We start from the raw sequence: 13,289 nt of genomic DNA, 5'->3' as shown, positions 1-13,289 counted from the left end.
GCCTTCCCTGTTGACTAAGATGTATTATTTTTGTTTTGTTTCATTTCAGAATGTAGGCATAGACAAGGGCGATATTCCAGACCTTACCAAGGTAAGTTGTATAAGCGTTCTGTCTTGGTAACTTTTCCTTTAAACTGTCTCGGGTGGAATAAATTTGTATGGGTGTTTCCTTAGGGGAAAAATAAAATATTTTGAAAGCACTCGTTTGATAAAATGGGGGGTGTAATTATTGTAATGTCTATAGCATAGACACAATGTCTGCAGCACCGGAAATTACCCTCACTGTGTTGTAAGTTCTATAAATAATGAACAATTTGTGAACTGTACTTTGTCTTTCTGGAAAATGAACATGTATCCGAGATGGAATGAAGTGCAAATTGTCAGAAAGCTTTTGCTAGATTATTGATTTTAGAGTTGGTACCAGAACCTTCTTATAACCTCGAATAATTCATCCTGCAAAATTGAAATGTTATAATTATATATGGATAATGTCAACAGTGTTAACTATGGATATGGAAATGAATAGTGGGCCTATTTAAGATGTTCAAGAGTAAAACTAGCATAACTTCACAATTCTGCAACTTAGCTGCTAGTCGGCAACAGAAGTTAGCAGACTGATGTCTTGAATTCACAAGTGCAGCACACGTGAGAAAAAGCTGCTGACAATGACAATTGTTAGTACCCTACAACCTACCATTATCGTAGACCAGTTCGTCTAAAACTCAAAAACAACGATCAGTTGTTACGGTGCTGCAGAATCATTCCTGTTGTTGAAAAATACATAAATGATTGTGTTCACACCACCTGATCAGAAATCTAATTTTATAGTACTGTGCATGAGGAGGCAGCTGGTGCAGATTGGCCATAGGCGCAGTCATGCAAAAGACTTATCAGAAGGTTCTGCTGTAGTTGAAACACTAAATAACTCGCGGCGGGTACTTCATAATTATCATAGCTACTGGGAACCCTTACTTAGTCTCACTCTGTTTACATTGATAAGACAGTTGAGATTTTTATTTTTCAAGTCAAAGATAACTGTGAATAATTTCACCCTCAACGTTTTGTCATTGTAGAAAACTGCTTATTTTCTTATGTCAAGCATCATCCTGCTGTTTACTTTTATCATTTTCTTGAGTGTATTGTTTGTGTTTCTGTGGTAATGGAATTTCTTGTGTGTAGGCTCCGAGCAGTTTACTGGATGCCCTCGAGCAGCACCTAGCATCCTTGGAGGGCAAGAAGGGCTCGGCAGCGAACACCCCCACCCAGACTGCAAGGTAAGATAAGGAGTTTCCGTTCAGTGCTTACTATTCCAGCACCAGTTTGATAAGGTCCAAGAGGGGTCAGCATCTTGATTCAGGGTTGCACACTTTGTGTGTGTTCAATACAGGCAAATCCCAGAGTGACACACAGGATGATATAGAACAGAGGTGCTAGGCCGAGCGCCCACTGTGGCCGGGCTGGTCTGACGCTAATGCAGGCAGGTTACGTAGCAAGCTTACGTAGCAGAGAAGTGAAAGAACACACACTCTTTGCAGGGAAGGGAGCAACGACATTTGATTGCAATTACAAAGCTCTTCTCCACCACTCAACAAAATGCTGATCGGAGTACAGTGTTTAAAAACAAATCAGGATATTCAGGTTTGATTTGTACTGTGCTCGATTTTGTTTTCTTATATTTATACATTCAAAGAAAATTTTTCTGTTACCATCTATAAATTCAGAGGGTTTAAGCTTACAAGCTAAGATTTAAAGTTCATTGGATGGGAACGACAGTATTTCCATTAAAAAATAAAGTAAAATTCCTGTTATTCATTAAGAAAAAGTAATATATTTACATAATTCAGCACGTTTACTGTTCGATTTTGCAGTGTTACAGTGTTGAGCGATTTTTCTCTGTTCACTGAATTTCTGAAAATAGTTTTTAAAACTTAACAGGCATCCAGTGATAATAGCTAGCTTGTAATCTACCAAATGGATGTACAGTGAGCCTTCACATAAATAACCTAATTGATGCTATTCCTGGTAGACACGATTGGATTGCTGCGGAGTTTTTCAGATAATTTAAACCCAAACAACCGCAAGCCACAGCTTATCTGCTTTAGTTCCGTATTATATTAGAAGAGTTTCTAAAGCACCTCCTAAAGTTTAATAGTGAAAATTCATTACATACATTACAAATATTTCACGTTGTAGGCCTAACTCTTTTTTGTATCCGGTCAAAATATATAAACTGCAATGAACATAACTCATTTCTTACAACGTAAATTTAAAATTATGCGAATTTTTGCCCTCTTTCTTTCTTTCTTTCTTTCATGGTTTTCTGTCACCATTTCAAACTCGGGTATCGCTGCAGTGGTCAACAATGACTGGGAGAACTTCGCCCAAGCTTCACAGCCTGTGATGTAACCACATCATCGCTGTGGTTGAATAGCATATGTTCATCCCCTGCCTGTTGTAAGAGGCAATTAAAAGGGGTGACAAGGGATGATTGAATTAGAACCATGAAACTACTTGTGATAAGTACCATCATGCGGGGAACACCATGGGTCGCCTTTACTTGCGAGTAGTACCACTGTTAGGTACACAATAGGTTTATGATTAGTAGCAGCAGAGTGTGGTTCATTGTGGTTTTACAGTACCTGTGATTAGTACCACCATATGCAGAACACAGGCTTATGTTGCCCGTGATTGGTACCCACTATGAGGAACACCACGGGAATACACCTATGTGAGGAGCGCCATGGGTTAGCGTTGCCTATGAGTGGCGCCATTATGTGAGAAATGCCATAGGTCGTACATTACTTGTGAGTAGTACCATAATATGTGGAACACTGAGAATCTTCATTACTTTTGATTAGTACCGCTACGTGAGAAATACCATGGTTCTCACTTTCCTGTCCGGCTCCATGGCTACATGGTTAGCATGCTGGCCTTTGGTCACAGGGGTCCCAGGTTCGATTCCTAGCAGGGTCGGGAATTTTAACCATCATTGGTTAATTTCGCTGGCATGGGGGCTGAGTGTATGCGGCATCTTCATCATCATTTCATCCTTATCATGACGCACAGGTCACCTATGTGCGTCAAATCAAAAGACCTGCACCTGGCGAGCCAAACATGACCTCGGACACCCCTGACACTAAAAGCCATACGCAATTTCATTTCTTACTTTCCTAGCAATAAGTACCATTATGAGGGACTGTCGAACTGGAATTTGGACCCCTTTAGACAACAAGCATCATAGATTCAGGATTGCTCTTTGGAAGCAGCCCCTTGGTCAGTATATGCTATTGTTTTAAGATGGTTTCTGGGAAGATGGGGCATTGCGGGTTGGATGCACTGATTGTTTTAAGTTCATAATCATTGTTCATAGTCTTGTTTTTAAATTCTAGTCAGTGGATTGATTTTGGAATTATATTTAACTTTTAATATTGAGTTGAATCTGCTGATTATTTTACATCCATATTCATCACAAAGTTTTGAATTCTGGTCAAGTGGATCAATTTTAGAATTTTAAATTGTAATTACATTTAGTCTCAATTTGCATCATTAGGGGCTAGTGACCTACATCTTAGGCCCCTCGCAATCATCATCATTGTAACACATTAGGAATTTGGGGGGGGGGGGATTTGCCTGTTCTGTATTAAATATATCCAGAAGAGGAAAATTTCTGTATGAACTTGGAATATGGATCTCATCATTTTGATAAGTACTTAGGAGAGAAGTACAGCAGCATCAAATATGGATTTTTAATTTCTCAAGATATAGTTTTGGGTGATTTATCCACAAGGCATAGAAAATCATTTCATTCCAACTAGACTTGCAGTGCCAATCAAACGGAGCTGTAATGTGTCTCATATTTGTAGATGAAAGGTATAAATTCCTATGAACACTCAAATTGGGATCATTTCTTCAGTCTGAATTTGGTGTTGCTGATATTTTCCTCCTTAGAGTGATAAATCTTTATATTTTATCTGGAAGGAAAATGCTTGGTGCGAAACAGAACTCATTTTTACCTGTTGAACTAGTTTTTTTTTTAATTGTTAGGTTCTTCAGTCTGCTGAAACTAATTTTGAGTGATAAATTTATTAACTACCTTTATATAATCATATGACCTCGGCTATCATATCAAGGCATTTCAATTCAACACCCTCTGACTGTCTGCTCATCAATTTCAACGTTCTGTTTTACTCTAGGCGTACTAGATGGCAGACAGAGTAAACCAAAACTCTCTTGGGCGTCTATGGCTGAGATTTTGTTAATTTTGTCGGGTAAACAAATGTGTCGCCAGAGATCTTTTACATGCCGTCATTGTACAACGTGGAGTGTCGATTGGACTTTTTGCGCCTCTCAAAAATCCGACTACCTCTGCCGGGTATGAACCCGCTATCTTGGGATCCGGAGGCTGACACTCAACCACTGATCCACAGAGGCAGCTATAAACTACCTGGAAAAAAAATCTGATAACCGCTCTACCACTAATCCACAGAGGCAGCAATAAACTACCTGAAAAAAGAAAAAGCATATGGTAACAGTATTAGACTTGAAAAAACAAACAGCTTAACTAATATAGAATTCTCATCTTGATTTTCCTTCCAAATTTAAAATGTTCCTTGTAAATTTCTTTGGCTTATGCCTTATACTTAGAAGTATTGCGCTGTCTTGACTTTAAAATGAAATTCATAGAATCTATTTGATGCTTGTAATGAATGTTTCTGAATATGGTTTTGTAATATTTTTTTTTGCTGCTATGCCTTGTACAAAATACAATTGAAACAAAACCTTTTTTTCTTTTCCTACAATCCTGGATAACACAAATTACATTCATTAGTGATGAGTTGGTTTTATTATTATACATTTTTTTCTCATTTTGTGTTAATTAATGTACATTTTTAATTTTGCGTAACTTGCATGCCACAGTCTTCTGTCTTCATAGCAGAAATAGATAGAAAGTTCAGTACTATAGACAAGAATACCTTTTCTTTCCTGCAGGACAGTAGCATATGTGCAAAACTTACTGTAGTAGTTCCTACACTATGTAGACCGCATACCTGCTCTTTAGCAATGAAAACTTTAAAATGATAAATATTGAAAGAAAGTGAATTGGATTGGACATAATGTTATTGCTTCAGATCTTGTTGGTAAATGCTGATTTCATGTGCATTATCTTTGTGATTAGATTAACTAAACTTGACAGTGTCGCCAGAGATCTTTTACATGCCATCATTGTACAACGTGGAGTGTCGAATAGACTTTTTGCGCCTCTCAAAAATCAGACTACCTCTGCCGGGTGTGAACCCACTATCTTGGGATCCGGAGGCTGCACTTCATCTAAGGCAGTGATAAGAAAACTATATTTGACTGGGTGGTTAAAACAGAATATTTTAATTGGTTACTTAGCAAAATTGGTATAAAAACATTGTATGGAAGCCTTATGTATTATCAAGGTACTCTTCACGGTAGGTTCATCAACTTTTTAATTTAATTTAAAGGAACCGACATATGACAGTTGTGTATAGCGAGATTGTAAAGGGGAAAGAAACACACAATGGGATAAATAGTGTGTCAGGTTAGTGTGGATTGAGGGTGAAAAACAAGGGATAGCCAAAGCCAAGAACAAACATGAAAACTCCCAAAGGGCAAAGCGACGAGGATAGGAACTGTGTTGGCTGCTGAAGTCTGTTGCTCTCCTCTGGGGCAATGATTGACTGACAGATGAAATGAAATGATATTGGAGAGTGTTGCTGGAATGAAAGAAGACAGGAGAAAACCAGAGTACCCAGAGAAAAACAAGAAATTTTTAACGGTAAAAACTTTTTTCTTAAGTTATCAATTTATTTTGAATGAAAAATTATTTTGGAAAAATAGCTTTTTCCTTTTATGCTGAAAACAATTAACTCGGCTTAAAATACCATTTCCAGACAGTCTTAATGGGAATTTGAACAAAGTTGAAAATATATGCCATTGATTTTTTTATTGTTTCAATTGGTGCTATATAAAATTTATTTTCATTTAGTTTTATGAAAGGAATCTTCTAGTTTTACTTCCCCTTAGAACAATGATCACTGACTTTTTGTAGTTCATGAAAGAAAATAGAGGCTAGCTTAGGTAGGCAGGTGCTTGCCTTCACACACAATAAAAATGGATTTGTAGCTGGTCAGTAACCTCCTGTTCAGTACAACATTATGGCATTCTTAGCTTTCCAATCTCCTATTTATATACAGGGTCATCCAACTAATGCAGAACCACAGTTGAGGTGAGGCAGAGGCTGGCAAGGTATAGTTTCCCACTGGCTGGGCAATGCAAGAGCAAATTGGGGTAACTGCCTAATAAATTCTAATGCACTTCAAAAGTACTCATGCCTAATTTCTCATCATGAAGTTTCTTATGGAGCAGATTACATTTTTTGCCACTCCAATATCTGCTCTTGTGAGAATTTATGTACCCATGTAAGTGAAACTACGCATCGTCTGAGAAGAGAACAGGATGGGAATAAATTTCTCCATCGTGCACTTAATTCGAAATCCATTCACTAAATCTAATCCTACACACAGGGGTTTAAGTTCTTGCACCACAGTACATTAATAGGGTTTTAATTTCAGTAACTTTGTAGCCCTCTGTATGGAACCGTAAGAAATTTCAGTTTGCTCAGAAAGATGGCTAAGAGATTTCTTAGAATTTTTGCGGGCGTTGTCTGATGTCTTACTTTTTTTTCTGTTAGCACTAGATGTTACCTTCTTTGCTTCATATCATTAATATTTCCCATTTCATGACATTTACTAACTATTCTATGAACTGTCCCTCGACTTTGAACTCAAACACCCAGGAACTTCTCTTCAAATAATATAAGTGTACAAGCGGACTCCCTACGAATATATGAATCATAAACATCCACTTGATGTGGAATAGACTTTATTTTTTTAAATTTTTTTCATTCTCACTTCACATTCTACAGAAGTGTTGCTCACACAGAAACGCAGAACCATAGTGCCTGCATGCTCTCCTCCATCGCATGCAGCTGTTGGCTTAGTCGCTGCCAGCCACTGCTCCGGTTCCAACATAATTGGATGAACCAGTATTTTTTCTATAACAATGGGTGGGATGTTAAATTATGTTTGTTTTCTAATGGCAAATTTTGGATTTATTCTTTTAATATTCTGGCATCTGAGTATAGCTTTGACAGGTTGTTTTTGTTTCATTAGAAAGTGTAATTAAAGTGCAAGATGTTTTATTCAAATCTGATGAGCTGACTGAATAAAATTATCTTAATATACTAGATTGTTTTCCTTCAGTATTTATCATTTCTTAAATGTTATGTTCACTAAGTGTTATCCCAAACCAAAATTCAATAAAATCCAGATACTCACTGGGCACAGTTTTCTAAAGCACAATTGTTTCACTTTCTAGAAGTTTCAACTGTGGTGGTAATGTCTTAAAGATTTCTGTAGCACATGTGCAAAATGTTCATTAATTCCTCCGAATTAATGCATGCGTATTGTGATCCTCACTTTTTTTTTAAACTGGTGGTGCAGGGCGTTGTTGTTAAATTGGAGTTTATCGATCCTCTGGAAAGGAATATAAAAGCACTGTTTACTAATGGTAATTGTGAAAAGAATTTATTTATTAGCCATTGTCTAAGTAATGCTTGTTGATTCAGAGGCTTTCAGCAACACATTTTTACCAACTTTTAACCTAGGAAGCAAGTTACTAGAGAGGCAGAAAAAACACAGTATCATCTGGCAATTGTCATGCACAGTGGTGGTTCATTTTTTATTTTATTTTTTACATTAAGACTGGGTGCACTGATCTTTTTCACTTGCAAAATTGCCTCTCATGGTTCACTGTTGACTCAATGTGGATATGTTCTCCCCCTCCTCGGTACTCTTACTCTCGACAGAACAGGATGGCGTTCATGATTTTGCTATCTCCAAGTCTGGCGGTATGTCGTTACAAGGGTTGTCTCGTGGAAAGATTTCCCCTCCAGAGGCTGCAGCTGGTCCACCCATCTGATTGGATGTCTTCCTCGCGGCTTCTTCCCATTAATCTTTCCCTCCACCACAAGCTTCTCCGGGGGGCCTCTTCTTCTGGTGATGTGTCCAAAGTACCAGAGGCAAGCCTGGCTGATCTGCCTGAGAAGCCTAGTCTGGTTGTGTAGTTCCTCCAGCATGGATTCAGTCTAAGAAATTAGGAAAATGCATTGCTAAACCCATATCTTGAAGACCTCTATTTTCCTTTTACCTGCCTGTTTGATTGTCCAGGTCTTGTGGAATATCAGGGAGTGAGCTAGTTGCAGTTTTCTGTTCTTTGTAACTGTACAGTCCTTCCATACTCAGCTTTGTGGTGGCGGCCATGGCCATTCTCTTTATGTTGAATATGTATGAGGGTAGCCCCGAAACGAATGCACTTATTTTTTCAACAATTATTTATTGAACACAATGAAACTTATACACAAGAAAGAATGATATTTCTTCTACACTCCCTATTTTTCCACGTAATCTTTCTCGTTCTATGGCCTTTCTCCAGCAAAACACAAGGCCCTGTCGGTACCACTCCTTGTTCTGTTCACAAAGCCATTTCTTCACAGTGTGAATCACCTCTTTGTCATCCCCAAAATGTCTCTCACAAATTACATTTTTTTTTTAATGGCCCAAACAAGTGAAAGTCAGAGAGCTAAGTCAGGGCTATAGGTTGGATAGGGTAACACTGTCCAACCCTGTTTCGCGATGTGTTCCATCGTCCTCAAACTTGTGTGAGGGCACGAGTTATGGTAAAGCAATCTCCTGGGTTGTTTAGTGTATGAGTCACTGGAAGCACTTCTTGAGTTTGTGTATGAGTATGTTCCCATATGCCTCAGATTATGTGGTGCTGCCTCTCAGCATCACGTCAATGAGTACAACACCATCACAGTCCCAAAACCTTATCAGCGAAAGCAGTTGCTTTGAATTTTTTCTTCTGTGGAGAGTCAGGATGGCGCCATTCCATTGATTAGTTTATAATATCACCTATTCAAAACATTAAAATTTTAAACAGTTAGAGATTTATCTTTATTTCCATACGAGACAAAGTTTTGCCTTTCATTGAAGGAATCATCAGTCACAGTACTACCTCAAGGCATAAATCAGGTACCTGATTTGTATTTAAATTATAATTAAATTTGTTATGAGCCATTATGGTTGAAGAAGTCTCAAATTAGACCAAATATGTTCCAAAGTATGTTTAATATATTTTAATATTGAATAATTTTCACTTGTAAAGTGGTGTGTGTTGATTGGGTGGACCATCAAACCTAACACTAATTCTCAACATACCACTTAGTCAAGCAGCTTGTCTTCTTTCTCCCAATTCTTCCCAGCCCAAACTTTGCAACTTTTTTATAACGCTACTCGGTCAGAAATCACCCAGAACAAATTGAGCTGCTTTTCTGTGGATTTTTTCCAGTTCTTGAATCGGGTAATCCTGGTGAGGGTCCCATACACTGCAACCATACTCTAGTTGGGGTCTTACCAGGGACTTATATGCCCTCTCCTTGACGTCCTTACTACAACCCCTAAACACCCTCATAGCCATGTGCAGAGATCTGTACCCTTCATTTACAATCCCGTTTGTGATTATCCCAATGAACATCTTTCCTTATATTAACACCTAGATACTTAGTGATCCCCAAAAGGAACTTTCACCCCATCAATACAGTAATTAAAACAGAGGGCTTTTCCTATTTGCAAAACTTAACCGGACTTTTAACCCCATAAATCATCATACGAACCAATGCTGTGAGGACACAATCTGTCGGAAGAAACTGAAACTTTGGCGCGCACTTCGAAAACTTCAAAGAATTCATATCTAACGTTTTTCATTCGTACCATTGTTGGGGGCTGAGAAAAAGAATTGTGGTGTGTTATGTTTTGGGCCAACTGCTTAAATCATGGCATTTGTAAGATGTGATGGCTTCTGCCTCAATCTGCTTCTGTTCGCTGGTTGGTTCTTCTGGTGCAATTTCCTCACAAAAAGTTTGACCATCGTGGAATAATTTCTAATATCGGATGCTGTATTGTGGATGTCGGAACTTTTCTTGGAGGATCCATGTCCATGTTCCCCTTCTGTCTTCCTTCTATGACCAGGTATTTTGGGATGTATTTGCAATTTTGGAAGATTTGACTTGTATAGGCTGCTTTCCTCAGTTTTGTGAGGGTTCAGACTTCACGATTTCTTGGCTTGATGGAGTACCTCGTTGTTGGCGACACAGCCTACCCTTTGTATCGTGAGGATTGTGCGATACATCCAAATTTCGAAGACTACAGATGGTTTGTTGACAAAGCTTTCAGTGTCAATCCTTCGACACCGCAGAGTGCGCCAGTAAGACGGACACTTCACAACACGGCAGCTTATTTTGAATTCGAGGCATTAATTTCAGAAACACACTTGCTGCATTGTCCATTCCGGTGTTGATTTCTACATCTCGGCCCCATTTTTTCCCACCAGCATTCAGCATTGGTGACTCTGCTTGCTAAATACAATGATTTTTTTTTTTTTCGGAACATAATTAGTTCGTAATGTCAAAGTGCATTAACCTGTCAGGCGACTTAGATATTTTCACCCACTGAAACATTAAGATTATTTCAGCAGCAGTGTTAGCTTACCCTTAATGTTCAAAGAATTGTTCCCCCTGCCCCTCTATCTTGAGCATTCTGAAAAATTATTAATAGCTGGATTAGCACTTCTATAGTTGTATAGATTTGAGTTGTAGGATGTAGGGATTAATTTTTCTAAAGAAAATTTGGGAGAATATTTTAACAATTTCTTATTTTACTTAACTGTTGACTGGTTGGCTCTTCTGGTACAGTTTCCTCACAGAAAGTTCGACAATCGTGGAGTAATTTCCAATATCGGATGCTGTATTGTGGATGTCGGAACTTCTGTTGGAAGATTCACATCCACTTAACAGTAAAATAAAAGCTCTCAAATATTTATGTATATAAAATTTGTGATATAAAACATTGTGAAAATTAAAAAGAAACAACATTTTAAAGGAACTATTCACTGACTGTAAGCAATTTTTTACTTTTATAAGTATCAAATGTGCATAAAATTCCAATGGATAATCAGTCTACATTGTTTCTGAATTTGTATAGTTAAATAAGTTGAGCACATTATTAATATAAAGACCTCTTTCTTATTATAGATCTGTCATTCATTTCATTACTATATGAGGTGACAAAAGATTTTTTAAAATTACTGATTAATCACAAAAGAAAAACCACCAGCACATAGGAATATCACAATTGTGTATAATAAGCACAAGTGTAACACCAACACCAGAACACATGTGACACTGTTGATACCCAACCTCTGCTTATTTTTAATTTCTGTTTGTTGTGACCATGTTTTGTTTTTGTGATTGTGCAATATGATCATGTGTTACACTGTAGATGACAATCAAAAGACCATAGTTTTTATATCGTAAAGTCACACTTTGCCAGTCTAGAGTAGTTGGAATTTGTGTAGTGCCTGAAATGGTGCCAAGAAGGTGGTGTGAAGATCAAAACTCTGTAATTGATAATATGTTTTGTGTTGTAAATACGTTTGCTAGTGGAGGGTTTGGTACAAGAAATCACAAGCTGAAGATAAGGGAAATTATATATATATAAAACCTAAATAACCCACATTTTTCCTTTTCTGCGGTTGAAACTTCTCTATCAAAATGAACTGTCCAGTACTTAAATAAAACAACAAAAAACACATTTAATTTCCTTGTTCACTATGCTGCAAATTAAGCATCCATCCAGGAGGGATATCAGAGATAAGATATTGACAATATCAAACGTCCTGTTTCAAATCAATAAGAATGTACTAAAAAATTTAGGTCGTTGTTTTGCATCAAGAATTATTCTTGCATATAAAACATATGTAAAACAAAATGCTATTATATTTTTATATACTTTGTTGTGTAAAGTTTGGAACAATGTTTATAGTGAAGCAGTTTCTCTGCTACTTTTGGATGGGAGTAAATTGCTTTACAACACACTGACGAATTTTTTCATTTGATATAAAAGTATTCGAAAAATCATTAGTCATGTTGCTTATTTCTGAATGTTGCGAAGCAGATTTTTGTTGCATTCATTATATAGTTCATTTACATGTTAATAAATTGAATGATACTTTTTTTGGGAGTTGTCCACCGTTTACTATATTCACTTAGTTTTAAAGGAATATACAGATACGTTGACATATAATATTTTGTCCTCATTTCAAGGATATCTTCAGCTGCAAATATACATTATAATACAGATTATTTTTTAGTTAATCATTGACCTTCCAAGTCTCTACTGCTTAAAGGGCAATGTTCTGGAGTGAGACATAGTTGTTTGGGGGATGGAACTGAGGAGGAGGACCAGTACCTCGCCCAGACAGCCTCGCCTCCTATGCTGAACAGTGGCCTTGTGGGGGATGGGAAGATTGGAAGGGATAGACAAGGAAGAGGAAAGGAAGCAGTTGTGGCCTTGCGTAATGTACCATCCTGGCGTTTGCCTGGAGAAGTGAGAAACCACGGTAGACCACTTCAGAGGATGATTGAGGCAGAAATCGAAACCCCCTCTTCTACTTGTTTAACCTCCCACGGCTGAGTGGACCCTGTTCCATTCCTCGTACGGCTTTTCAAATTTAATGGCACAGCTGGGAATCAAACGCAGACCTCCAGGGTTGGCGGCTAATCACATTAATCTTAATATTTAACATTTTTAAAGGTTAATTTTAATCCACATATATATTTTTTCAAATATTGTAGTAAACCGAAGTTTTTGGTCGTTGATACTGTCCAATTGGTATAGAGCAAATTTAAGGGAATATTTTAAACTTAAAAAATACTTATAAGCTCTCCTGGGAACATAAAACCATACCACCTTCTTCGAACTTGCAGGTTTCTATTCAATTAGAAAATTAGTTTTACTAAAGAGAACCAGACTGAATACTCATTATAGTAAGTTTATTGTGCAGACCTTTGGAATAATGAAATATTTTAAATATTCAGATTTTAAAAATAATGTATAATCTTATGAATATTATTTGACTACCCATACTGCAGATTGGAAAAAAATGAACCTTACCTCTTATATAAAACATCAGGTACAAATGTGTGATAAGAAAAATTCTCAAAGATGACTGCAGGCAATGTTAGTTTACCAGTTCTAGGTTAATGACCTTGTTTATGTTGTATCACTCTATGAATCAAAGTAACATAGCAGGGGTCTTTTTCAATGATAGAAAAGGGAATTACAATGAATTACTACTTCACTACC

General features: G+C 37.3%; 1 protein-coding gene across 5 annotated transcripts in view; it reads left to right on the top strand.

Moving 5' to 3' along the window:
* lap (like-AP180) overlaps positions 1–13,289 on the top strand; it is a 408,339-nt gene that overhangs the window by 333,856 nt on the left and 61,194 nt on the right. For all 5 annotated transcript variants that reach the window (XM_067157205.2, XM_067157204.2, XM_067157203.2 and 2 more), the window contains exons 7-8: positions 50–91; positions 1,180–1,274. In XM_067157205.2, the coding sequence (XP_067013306.2) occupies positions 50–91; positions 1,180–1,274 (137 nt within the window). The remainder of the gene's footprint in view (positions 1–49; positions 92–1,179; positions 1,275–13,289) is intronic.

This window comes from Anabrus simplex, chromosome 13 (genome assembly GCF_040414725.1).
Source record: "Anabrus simplex isolate iqAnaSimp1 chromosome 13, ASM4041472v1, whole genome shotgun sequence".
Lineage (NCBI taxonomy): Eukaryota > Metazoa > Arthropoda > Insecta > Orthoptera > Tettigoniidae > Anabrus > Anabrus simplex.
Note: the sequence above shows the minus strand (reverse complement) of the source record. Positions and strands in the feature narration are given on the sequence as shown.